This window comes from Medicago truncatula, chromosome 4, assembly GCF_003473485.1.
Source record: "Medicago truncatula cultivar Jemalong A17 chromosome 4, MtrunA17r5.0-ANR, whole genome shotgun sequence".
Lineage (NCBI taxonomy): Eukaryota > Viridiplantae > Streptophyta > Magnoliopsida > Fabales > Fabaceae > Medicago > Medicago truncatula.
The window spans coordinates 15,309,255-15,322,572 of record NC_053045.1 but is presented as its reverse complement, the minus strand read 5'-3'; the positions used below and the strand labels follow the sequence as shown (position 1 = coordinate 15,322,572).

The following is a 13,318-nucleotide window of genomic DNA, read 5'->3' as shown; positions in this document are numbered from 1 at the left end:
AATATGAAAGATTACCAACATTTTGTTTTGTGTGTGGGAAGATTGGACACCAAATCAAAGACTGTGATGATATGGAAGGGAAGGACGATACAAATTTTGATGAGTTAGAGGAAAAAGAGCTTCCTTTCGGACAATGGTTGAGAGCTTCACCATTGCCGAAAGTGACGGGTGAGGTGAAAAAAGAAACTAGCACTGGATCTTGTAGCAAAACCTTGTTCTCTGAAACTAGTAACAGCAAGGAGGCAACAAAGGAGAAGGGGAAAGAGGCGGAGGTTGAGCAGATTGTAAGCCCTTTAGTTTCAAAACTGCCACTTGAGGTTGGAACAGATGCAAGGGGAGGAGAGGAGCAGGAAGAGGTGGAAAGCGTTGCAGAATCCCTAAATAATGTTGCTATATCAGTACCAATTCTAGGTAAACTTGATAAAGGCTCTCACACAAAACCAAAGCCAATCCAGAAGGACACTAAAAAGTGGTCTAGAAAGAAAGGGGTGAAGAAAGTGAAAGCTACAGCAACTCTAGCAACAGAACTGGGAAAGCGCCAACTTATTGAAGTGAATATAGTGGAAGGGGACCCATGGAATTGTGTGGAGGGGAACAAAGAAGACGGTTGAATGCTGATGGTCCATTGACAGATATACCAGAGGGGGTGTTGGATGACCAACACCTCCTATCCCAATGAAACTTATAAGTTGGAACTGTCGGGGATTGGGGAGTCCTCGGGCAGTTCGAGCCTTTGTAAGGCTCATTCGGGTGGAAAGTCCTCATGTGGTGTTTCTTATGGAAACACGCCTTAAGTCTAGTGAATTTGATCGAATAAAAATTAAGTGTGGTTTCAACTCTTGTATAGCAGTGGATTGTGATGGTGTGGGGAGAGAAAGGTCTGGTAGTTTAGCTCTTATGTGGAATGACTTAGCTAATATTTCCATTTTATCTTATTCCACTAATCATATTTGTGGCTCAGTTGAAGATCCTAATGTTAATGAGAAGTGGTTTTTGATGGGTTGTTACGGACATCCAGAGGAGCCAAACAAGAAGAAAACATGGGATTTAATTGAGCAATTGTGTGATCAAATGGGCCCTAAACTGATTTGTTTTGGTGATTTCAATGATGTGGTGTCGGCTGAAGATAAAAAAGGGGGTAATCCTAGAATTGAGTCTCAAATGGCGATTGGGAGAAGGGTGATGGAGGTTTGTGGTCTTGCTGAATTTGGTTTTGAAGGATATCAGTTCACCTGGTCAAATGGACGCGAAGGTAGTGACAATGTTCAGTGCAGGCATGATAGAGCAATGGGTTCAGAAGAGTTTGCAAATAGATTCTCTCCTATCAGAGTCTATCATTTACCCCGTTTCGGATCTGATCATGCAGCAATTTTAATCCATTTGGAGGCTGAACCTGGTATTCGCAACAGAAGAAGAAAACATTTATTCCGCTTTGAGGAATGTTGGGCGAAGGATGCGAGATGCGAGAATTATGTTAAGGAATATTGGGGGAACTCTGCTCAAGATTGGGACACAAAAGCCAGGGCGGTGCAAGCTCTTGATAGTGACTTTAAAGAGTATCGTTGGCCTGAAATTAGGAACGAAATTCACCAAATTGAGCTTCAGCTCAAGGATAACAAGATGTGGGAGCAAGAGGGGACTAGTATTCAAAGGTATAAAGAGTTTGAGAAGAAACATGGGGAGCTGTTACAAACAGAAGAATTAATTTGGAGACAAAAAAGCAAGGCAGTTTGGCTTAAAGAAGGGGATAAGAACACAAAGTTTTTTCATGGAAAGGCTAATCAAAGAAGGAATGTAAACGAGATTACAAAGCTCAAGGATGATCATGGGGCTTGGTGGAACGACTTTGAAAATGTGGAAAGATTGTTGGTTAATTATTTTTCTGACCTTTTTACTTGCTCTGAACCGGAGATGATGGCACAAACTTGTGATGTGGTAAAAAACCGGCTAACCGAAGCAGACAAGAATTGGTGTTCTCAACTCTACTCTGATGAAGAAATTGAAGCAGCGAACAAACAAATGCACCCCTTAAAAGCTCCAGGCCCGGATGGACTCCCAACACTCTTCTACCAAAGGTATTGGCACATTGTGGGGTCTGATGTGAAAAAGCTTGTAAAGAATATCCTTAATAATAACAGTTCTCCTGCTCATTTGAATAGTACTTATATTGTCTTAATCCCAAAAGGCAAGAATCCGAAGTCCCCAAAGGAGTATAGGCCCATTAGTTTGTGTAACGTGGTCATGAAAATTGTAACAAAAACTTTGGCCAATAGACTAAAGGCAATTCTGCCTAATGTTATTGATGAGGAACAAAGTGGTTTTGTGCAGGGAAGGTTGATCACTGATAACGGCTTAATTGCTATGGAGTGTTTTCATTGGCTAAAGAAAAAGCGTAAAGGAAAGAAAGGTATGATGGCGGTTAAATTAGACATGTCAAAGGCTTATGACCGCATTGAGTGGAGTTTTGTCCAAACCGTTCTTCAAACAATGGGAGTTCCAGAGAATATGGTGAAGGTGATCATGAGCTGCGTCTCAACAGTTTCATATCAAATTCTTATAAATGGCCAACCTAGCAAAGCTTTCTCTCCGGAGCGTGGACTCCGCCAAGGTGACCCAATCTCACCCTACCTCTTTATCCTTTGTGCTAATGTGTTATCTGGTTTAATTCACAAGGAAGTTCGATGCAAAAATATCCATGGTATTAAAATAGCAAGGACAGCCCCACAAGTTTCCCACCTTCAGTTTGCAGACGATAGTCTCTTGTTTGCTAGAGCAAGTCAAAAAGAAGCCAATGTCATTCTCAAAGTTCTTGAAACTTACAAGAAAGCTTCTGGTCAAGTGGTTAACATGGAGAAATCTGAGGCCTCTTTCAGTCGAAATGTGCAAGAAGCAGATAGCCAAATCATCTGTAATATGATGGGAGCAAAGACTGTGGTTTCTCAGAATAGATACCTTGGCCTTCCGGTTGTTTTTGGGAGGTCAAAGAAGGTAATCTTCTCTTTTGTGAAAGATAGAGTGTGGAAGAAGCTTAAAGGGTGGAAGGAGAGATGTCTATCGAGGGCCGGTAAAGAGGTTCTTATCAAATCTGTAGCCCAAGCCATCCCGAATTATGTAATGAGTTGTTTCAAGATCCCAGAGGGGTGTTGCAAAGAGATAGAGGCCATGATTGCTAGATTTTGGTGGGGTGCAAAGGAAGGAACAAGGAAGCTCCATTGGTTGAGTTGGGATCGAATGTCAGCACCAAAGATGAAAGGTGGTATGGGTTTCCGGAATTTCAGTGATTTCAACAAAGCACTTCTAGGGAAGTAGAGCTGGAGACTTATCAAAGATGAACAGTCCCTGATGGGAAGGATTTTCAAGAGCATATATTTTCCTAGAGGTCACTTTTTGGAGGCTTCAGTAGGATATCAGCCGAGCTATGCATGGCGGAGCATCCTATCAGCTAGAGATATTGTTCAAAGAGGAGCTGCTTGGATTATAGGAAATGGCAGGAAGGTTCGAATTTGGAAAGATAATTGGGTGCCGCCTCATCTTCATGCTACGGTTTTTAGTCCGGTTAGAGGGATTCAGGAGGAAGCCACTGTGAACGAGCTTATTTTTGATGATATTCGAATTTGGGATAGGCGCCTTCTCAATCAAATTTTTCTTCCCATGGAGGCACAGGCTATTGCAAACATTCCACTTCCGTCAAGTGCTAGGGAAGACATATTGTTTTGGCCGGGTGAAAAGAGTGGTGAATATTCTGTTAGATCAGCCCATCATTTCTTGAGCAATGAAAAAGTTGTGAACCAGCCGGGACCGTCATTACTCCCTTGGGATAAGTTGTGGAAACTCATTTGGAAACTGCCTCTCCCAACAAGGGCCCGAAACTTCATGTGGAGACTTGCCCGTAACATCATCCCAACAAGGTGCAATTTGAGAAGGAGGGGAGTAGTTCTTGATACGGTGTGCCCTCTTTGTTTTGACGCGGATGAGTCGTCCAACCACCTCTTCATGGCTTGCCCTATGATGCTGCAGGTATGGTTTGCCTCCCCTTTGGGTTTCCAACCTCCCCCTCAAACAGACTTAAATGCTTGGTTACAAAGTTGGCTATCAGCAAAAGAACCTCTAGCTGTACAACTTTTCTGTGCGTGCCTTTGGAAAATCTGGTTTTTTAGAAATCAAGCTATTTTCAATCAAGTTGTTTTTGAGCCTAGGATGGTTGCTGCAAGTGCTCATGATTTTGTCTCGGAGTTTAATCTAGCAAATCCGACGCGCTCCGTTGACAGACTCCAGATCCCTGCACAATTTTGGATTGCTCCTCCTACTGAATTTTTGAAAGCCAACATAGATGTTGGGCGCGACAAGCACGGGAAGGTCACTTGGGGGCTGGTTATTCGCAATCATGAAAGCGAGGTGCTCTTTGCAGCGACTCAAAGTCCTGATATCATGGCTGATCCACTTTTGGCAGAGACTCTTGGTCTAAGATGGGGTATCCAAACTGTCCTAGAATTACAACTTAGTAATATTATGTTTGAATTGGATGCTTCTGTTGTAGTTAAGTGTTTCAATGGGCTGTCAACAATAGCTAGTATTAGTCCCTTTATTAGTGACTGTCATGACTTGTTTGGTAGTTTAGTTGGTAGTTCTGTTAGCTTTGTTAATCGCTCTTGTAATGTAGCTGCTCATGAGCTTGCTCAGGCTGCAAAATCAATAGGATCACGTACTTGGGTGGGGAATGCCCCTCTTAAAGTCTGGTCTTTGTTCTCTCTTGATTTGTTTCTTTAATGAAAGAGTGGATTGTCAAAAAAAAAAAAAAAAAAAGAAATCTAATTTAAAACTGATCTATTTGAATATCCGACGACGTATATAAAAAGAGCAATGATATTTGAACAACCATTTTTTGTGACAACCTTTTGGACAACTAAATTATACAAAGGAATTTAGGTAGTGGCGTAAAAATTAAAGCAATAGAGAGAGAAAGTAAAATAATAATATAAGTATGAGAGAGAAAATTGTCACAAAAGTTGTCAAAAAATGATTGTTCAAATATCATTTCTCATATAAAAACCATGATGTACTATAAAGTATAAACATGTACACAAGAAAAATGATGAATATTATTACATTAAAATGGGAAGATAAAAATATTGAGCAAAGATAGAGACCATTTTGAACTCTACCATGTGACTGGAAGGCTTCCATATAAAATAGGGTAAATAAAAAAAAGATTATATCGGCTCCCTCCAATTCATTTGCGTCCGTATGAAAATGATAGTGAAATATGAGTCATTTCATTTGTTTCTACCCTTTTTCTCTTTAAGCAAGACACACATCCCCTATCAAACATTGATACAATTAAACTAGGGTTAATTATATTCTTGATCCTTACAAAAATTTTAAATTTCATGTTTTAGTCCATATAAAAAATTTCATCAAGTTTTAGTTCCTACAAAATTTTCTACCACCACTTATGCTCCCTGTTTTTAAATCAAATCATGTGTATATTCACATTTTTGAATGAATTTTTATAGAGATTATAATATTATAACAACCTCTTCTACAAATAATTTGAATTTTTAACAAGATATGGATTATGTATGAATTTTTAAGCGCTAAAAAATTAAAAATTTATATTTAATTCATTACTTGTTAAAAAAATTAAACTTTTGCAAGATAGATTTCTATAAAAGAATATAAAATTTCGAAAGATACACATAATTTTACTTAATTGCAAGGACCAAAAATTGATGAAATTTTTTTTAGAGACTAAAACTTAAAATTTTAAAATGTTACAGGTGCCATAAACATATTTAACCCATTAAACCATGAAAGTGTAAATAAATTTCTTTTTTGGTTTGGAAAATTATAATCCCCAAATTAGAGACAAAATTTTTATAATTACAAAAACAGACAATTTATAATGAAAAATTGACTTCTAGTAGTATAAAACAGTGATCTATGTGGAAGAAGACTTAGACATCGAAGAATCAAAATTTTAAATAATTTCACACAATAGAGATTGTTTAAATAATGTGGATCTTCTAACTCATCTCTCACTTGTCACAACAAATTTGATCCAAACTACATCGCAAACCCTAAACCTAGAATAATGGAGGTTCCAATATTTATAATAGCAAATAAGAACACTTTTGTAACCCACAACATTTCACTATACTGGTGAATGAATTGTGGTAAAAGCAAGTGACAAAAATTTCCCCTCATTCATTGTGCAAAAAAATGTTAAACTGTAACAAAGTAATTGATCTATATGAATATTATAAAATGCTCAGTTTTGTTTTGTGCAACTCCATACAACAAAAAACACAAACATGGTCAAAATAAAATAAAGCAAGGTAAGACCAGGAATCCAAAGAGACACAAACAAGATGCCATTCATTTTAAAGGAGAAGACGATGACATCGAACATTGATGCTGCGACTACCCAAATCGATAAGCCATATAGAAGATTAAGCGATAGCATTATCGTAACAGGCACGCGTAAGGCTGGAGGTTGAACCAAAGGCACTCTGTAGGCAAATGCATAGACAATGTTCACAATGAACATAGCATTCAATATACTTGGCCAAAAAAGATTAGTAAATGCCTTCCACAAGGTTAGTAGTAATGTGTTTGAGTCATTTCTTAAGAAGATTTGATGATAAGCACGACCCAAAATAAACAATAATATTAAGTGACTTAGAGATGAAAAAATTGCAAATTCAACACTGTGTAGCTCTGATGAACAAAACTTTAGAAAGTCCTTCCAAGAGGATGCAATCTTGCAAAGCTTCTGAGCAACTTTTGTGCCACAATCCTGGTTCGCCAATACATTTAAGAGAAAGTATAGTACAATATAAAAATCATGTAATACTTTTGCCTAATGAAAATAAAAAAATATTTTATTGAACTAGCCAGTGATATTATTTATAATTGATGATTGATGTCAACTGATTAGACCAAATTGATGAAATTTTTATGATTAAGAAACAATATCTTTAGATAAAATGAATTATTTCTTACATAATTATAATCAATACTAGGAACTTAGTGGTGGCTGGTGTTGGTTTTTTGTTGGTGACTAGTGCTGGTTTTTGGTGAGGATTAATGGTGGTTTTTGTGCTGGTTAATGGTAGTTTTGGTGGTGGTGGTAGTGCTTGTGGTGGCTAGTGGTGGTTGTGCTTTTTTGTGGGTTTTCTTCTATGCACCGCCTAAATGCATTTAGTTTGTGGATGAGGTTTTCAAATACATGGATGTTAGACGGTGTGGCTTGTTTAGGGCGTTCAGACTTTGGTTTTTGAAGATGACTTCTTGGTTTGGTGTTTAGTTTTTATTGGTTTCGAGGGCCCTCCATGGAGGGTGTTTTTGGTTTGTTTGTAGAAGTTTGTATTTATTTTGTTTGGGTGTTCCGCATATATACGACAAACTTTTCCTTAGTATATTGTTTTTTAAGTCTCCTAGTCTAACATTTCTTGTGCTTGTTAGGATTCTTAGTGTTTTAAATAAATTTCATTTTAGCTTCTTAAAAAAAATATATTAGGAACTTAGTAAATATCATCCCATTTATATAAGGGTGCACCGGATATGCGCTGTCAATGTAAAACTATTTTACACTGACATACAAGAAAATATCATCAAATTGTCATAATATATCATTGTAATTTTAATAATAATTTAATCAATATTTAAAAACAAATAATATTACAAATTTGTACCTTAAAAAGTGCAGATCGCATAGCACCCATTAACCAATGTCTTGAATCTCCTTCCATGTCACCCTATGTAACATATAAATAATTATGTATTCAATAAAAGATTAACTATTAAATAATTATGAGAAAAAAAAATCCAGTAACCAACACTTAGATGCTACAATTAATTATGGGCTTAATTATACTTTTGGTCCTACCATTTTGACCAACTTACGAAAATGGTCCTATCTTTTTTAAATCGAACAAAATCATCCTTAAACTATATGTTTTTTGCAGTTTTAGTCATATCTCCCTATTTCCAACTCTAGAAACGCACAGAAATGACAGTTTTAGTCCAACCACCTATGCTCAACCATGAAATAAACAAAGAATAAAACATGTGGGTACAAGGAATCTACTTTATTCAGCACACTAACCTAATTTCCGAGACATGTTACATACCTGAAACATGTCTTAGAAATTAGGGTTTTTCTTGATTTGTGTGCTGAACAAAGTAGATTCCTTGTACCCATATGATTTATTCCTTGTTTATTTCATGGTTGAGCATAGATGGTTGAACTAAAACTGTCATTTTTGTGCGTTTCTGGAGTTGGAAATAGGGAGATAGGACTAAAACTGCAAAAAAACATATAATTTAAGGACGATTTTGTTCAATTTAAAAAAGGTATGACCAATTTCGTGAGTTGGTCAAAATCCAAGGACCAAAAGTGTAATTATTAATGGCTTAATTACACTTTTGGTCCTACCATTTTGACCAACTCACGAAAATGCTCATATCTTTTTTAAATCGAACAAAATCGTCCTTAAACTATATTTTTTTTGCAGTTTTAGTCATATCTCCCTATTTCCAACTCTAGAAACGCACAGAAATGACAGTTTTAGTCCAACCACCTATGCTCAACCATGAAATAAACAAAGAATAAAACATGTGGGTACAAGGAATCTACTTTATTTAGCACACTAACCTAATTTCCGAGACATGTTACATTCCTGAAACATGTCTTAGAAATTAGGGTTTTTCTTGATTTGTGTGCTGAACAAAGTAGATTCCTTGTACCCACATGATTTATTCCTTGTTTATTTCATGGTTGAGCATAGGTGGTTGGACTAAAACTGTCATTTCTGTGCGTTTCTGGAGTTGGAAATAGGGAGATAGGACTAAAACTGCAAAAAACATATAGTTTAGGGACGATTTTGTTTAATTTAAAAAAGGTATGACCAATTTCGTGAGTTGGTCAAAATGCAAGGACCAAAAATGTAATTAAACTAGCAGAATTGAGTATGGGATATATTCATTTCTACATATAAGTATGGGAAATAAAAAGTATTGACCATGTGTTGCCAACATCATGTAGCATTTATTAACAAACCAAAGAGTGAAAACAAGTCCGTATCTATAAAATTGATACTATATGCATGTTTTACTAGTTCAAAACTGTAAACATAGTTATGATTTCTTAAGAAAACTGTAAACATAGTATGGGAAAAAAGAAGAAGAATATATCCAAGATAGAAAGAGAAAACTGTAAGAAACAGTCCTTTACATAGATGATAGCTCTAAAAGAGCATTAAATTATTTTCTTATACAAAACCTAAAACTTGATAGGATCAAGTGTGTTTATTGGCATAGCTTAGTGAGACAAAGGAAAACCAAACCACAGATGCATGGATGTGAGTATATATGAATAGCCTAAATACAAATACAATGGAATAATGCGTGTGTATATATCAATCATTTAAACACAAATATAGATCAAACAAACAACAGAAAGCAAAATACTAGCATAACTCAAAGAGATTAAGGACCTTTTTGGATTATTAATTTGAGTTTATCTACTTAAATGAATTTTGTGAGATTATTTGGAAAATAATTTCTTTTGCGTGTATATATCAGGTAAAAATCTAATGTGTTAGTGTCAGTGTCGTGTCGGTGTGTCGGACACACATGCCATCAATCGCAGTGTTGTAGAGGTTAAGAATTTCTCAATCAACATCACTAAGCAGGTTCCAAAAATAGTAAATGAATCTCACATTCATATGGTACTAAAATCTACCAAAATAAAAATAAAAATCAAAACCAAAACCTATTTCATAAAGCAGATAAGCACACCTTTGTGTTGGTTTAACAAGCACTTCTGGTCACTGGTTCAAGTCTTTCGTTAACCTAAATATATAAAGAGAATAAAAAAAAAACAATCAATCAATTTGAACAAAAAAAGGAGAAATATTGAATAGCAGAAGATAAATATGAGAGAATAAGAAAAACACCAACCGAAATCGATATATAGTGAACGAGTGATGAAAAATGAGAGAGGGGATTAGGGTTCAATTATTCATAGAGGTGAGGTGACTAGAGATTTCTTTTAAGAAGAGGAAATAATAAGAGAGTGAGAAAGGAAATTCAAGATTTTTCTGTATCATAGGGTGATAGTTTTAGCTTTAAAAAGACAAGCGCGGATTTTTTGTTTCTTGCATATCAATTTTCAAAACATTGTACTATAAGCCCAGTCCAATAATTTTAAACAGGGTGTGGGATTTTATTTTTTTGCATAGGTGAAGAGTCATTAGCGACGTGGCGCCTATGTGTCTAGTGGTGACTGGGTATGAGCGATGCTACGCCAGCAACACAGACATGGATGGACAATTTTGCCCTTATTGAGAAAGCCCATGCGTGAAATGACTGTTTTGCCCCGGTCTTCATCTTCTTCTTATTCGTATTCCCTATCAAACTCTTTCTTGTAATAAAATTTGGGGGAAATGAATTAGGGTTTGGTCAATTGGAACATGATTTGGAGGAATTTGTGATTGAAACTCGATTAGCACTGAGAATTGGTGATTGGAACTAGAATTCAAACTCGTGACTGGAAATCATGGAAGTGAAAAACCCAGGTACGAGCTTGTTCGATTCTGAAAAACCACTTAAGTATGTTGTTCGATTTTGGATTTCTTGTTTGTTTATATTCTTATTTGATTCCCTAAATAACATGATAAACTTGTGGGTTTCTTCTTTTGATTTCAATGGCTTATTATATACTGTTGTCGCGTCATTTTTCGGAGATCAAGGCTATTTGATTAGCTTTTGACTCACATATTATTTCACGACTAAACATGTTATTTTTTAAGAAAAAGGGGAAAAAAGTTCAAACCACCCCACATTAAAAAGATTTAGGGTCGGGGGTTAGTTACATAAAGGGAAGGTGTTAGCACCCTTTATGTCCGTAGTACTCTACGGGAACCTTTTGGTTTTATTTAATTTAATGTGTTATAACTTGCTTGCTTTTGAAAAAAGAAGTTAATGTGATGATTAAAAGAAAAAGAAAGTGAGACCTAATTTATCTACATTTTTATTGATTTGGAAGGACATGGTCCTCTGCCTACGTACCCGTGAGGGATCAAAACCTCGTAGTTCGGGATAGAAATTGACGTTTGATTGGTTTTGTGTTTTTTATTAGTTTTGAAAAAAGTTTTAAAAGAAAAGCCAAGTGGCAAATGAGTATTTGTTTGTATTTTTTAATTTAAAAGAAAATGAACTCAATGTATGATTAAATTGATTGAAAGTTTGATTAAGAAAAATAAAATAAAAAAGGATCACTTGATTTTGGAATCAAGGTTTATTATGAAAATATTTTTGTGATTTTTGATTATTTGCATGTTTTTGTTGTTTTTGGAATATTAAATGAAAATTAAACTAATGGAGCAATAAAAATAAAAGCGCGTGGATTTTTGTAGTGACGTTGGATAACCACAAAATCCCTAATCTATTTTTTTTGCATTTTTTGGATATATCTAAGGCGGTAAAGAAATAAAAGGACACACACACCCACACATTTTTCTCATTTATATTTACATTGGACCTAAATACATTCTAATTGCTGAAAAATAAATAACAATAATTAAAATGCTAAATAGAAATAAAAAAAATGCTAAAATGAAATAAAATGCAAGAAAATAAAAGAAATTGACAACCGAAGGGACAAAAATTACCGAAGAGACAAAATTCCGAAGGGACAGAAAAAAGAGGGAGAAGAAAAGAATAGCTCGTCAACACAAGCTAAAGAGGGAGAAGAGAGAAAAATTCTTTGACAACTCAAGAGAACTTTTGGTGTGTGAAATTGTGTGGAATGAGGGCTCTATTTATAGGTGAGGAGGTTGATGAAAAATGGAAAATTGGTTTAATGGAAATGATGGACAATTATGGTGAATTTTGAAAAAGGAATGTTAAAGTTGACACTTGACTTGAAATTTTTTTAGACCTTGTACATTTTATTTTGGACCTATTGACACTTTGTTTTTTTTGGACACTAATTAATTAAAAAGAAATAAAATAAAATAAAATAAAATAAATCTAATACGAAATAAAATAAAAACAAATTAAACTAAATTATTTAAAGAAAAATAAAATTAAAAGATGGAAAATAAAAATTATTAAATATAAAAAAAGTAACTAATCTTAAAATTAAAATTAATAAAAGATGGAAAGAAAATAAAAAGAGAAAAGAGGGTCCGACTCGGAATCAAAAAATGAGGTATTTTAAAATACCTCCCTGCCGAAATTTTTTTTCACTGAAAAATCAGAGATCGATCAGAGTTAAGTGACATGTGTTAGTGGGGCCTTAGGTCAAAAATTGGGGTATGACAGATGCCCCTATTTAAGTTTCTTCGTCCGGAGATTTGAAGATGAAATCTTTGATTTGACGAGTCGAAGAGACTTAAATACAAAGTACACCATTTTTGACCTAAGATGCTATGAATGCATGTGATGCAATTTATGAATGCAGGATGATTTGACTCGAATGAGAAACAACAACGGGATACCCTAATTCGTTGAAGAAAAGGGATCTGACTCCGCTAGGGGAATGTATTTTCATTGGGGAAAATGATTGTCTACTATCGTATTGATAGCTTAACAAAGACGATTGATATTTTTACCTAACTATCGATGAGATAGCTTAACAAAGGTAAGAATGAAAGAAAAACCATCGTCTAACTACCGTTGAAATGATAGCTTAACAAAGACAAATGATACTTTTATCTAACTATCGATGAGATAGCTTAACAAAGGTAAGAATGAGAGAAAAACCATCGTCTAACTATCGTTGAAATGATAGCTTAACAAAGACCAATGATACTTTTACCTAACTATCAATGAGATAGCTTAACAAAGGTAAGAATGAGAGAAAAACCATCGTCTAACTATCGTTGAAATGATAGCTTAACAAAGATAAATGATACTTTTACCTAACTATCGATGAGATAGCTTAACAAAGGTAAGAATGAGAGAAAAACCATCGTCTAACTATCGTTGAAATGATAGCTTAACAAAGACAAATTATATTTTTACCTAACTATCGATGAGATAGCTTAACAAAGGTAAGAATGAGAGAAAAACCATCGTCTAACTATCGTTGAAATGATAGCTTAACAAAGACAAATGATACTTTTACCTAACTATCGATGAGATAGCTTAACAAAGGTAAGAATGAGAGAAAAACCATCGTCTAACTACCGTTGAAATGATAGCTTAACAAAGACAAATGATACTTTTACCTAACTATCGATGAGATAGCTTAACAAAGGTAAGAATGAAAGGACAACTTGGTCAGTCACACTGAGGATGACACTATTGA

General features: G+C 35.1%; 1 protein-coding gene across 1 annotated transcript; it reads left to right on the top strand.

The window, feature by feature from the left end:
• Positions 1-3,857: 3,857 nt before the first annotated feature.
• On the top strand, positions 3,858-4,787 carry LOC112421387 (uncharacterized). The gene has a single exon (XM_024782992.2). The coding sequence runs from the start codon at positions 3,874-3,876 to the stop codon at positions 4,765-4,767; it is 894 nt and encodes a 297-aa protein (XP_024638760.2). The 5' UTR covers positions 3,858-3,873; the 3' UTR covers positions 4,768-4,787.
• The last annotated feature ends 8,531 nt before the right edge of the window (positions 4,788-13,318 follow it).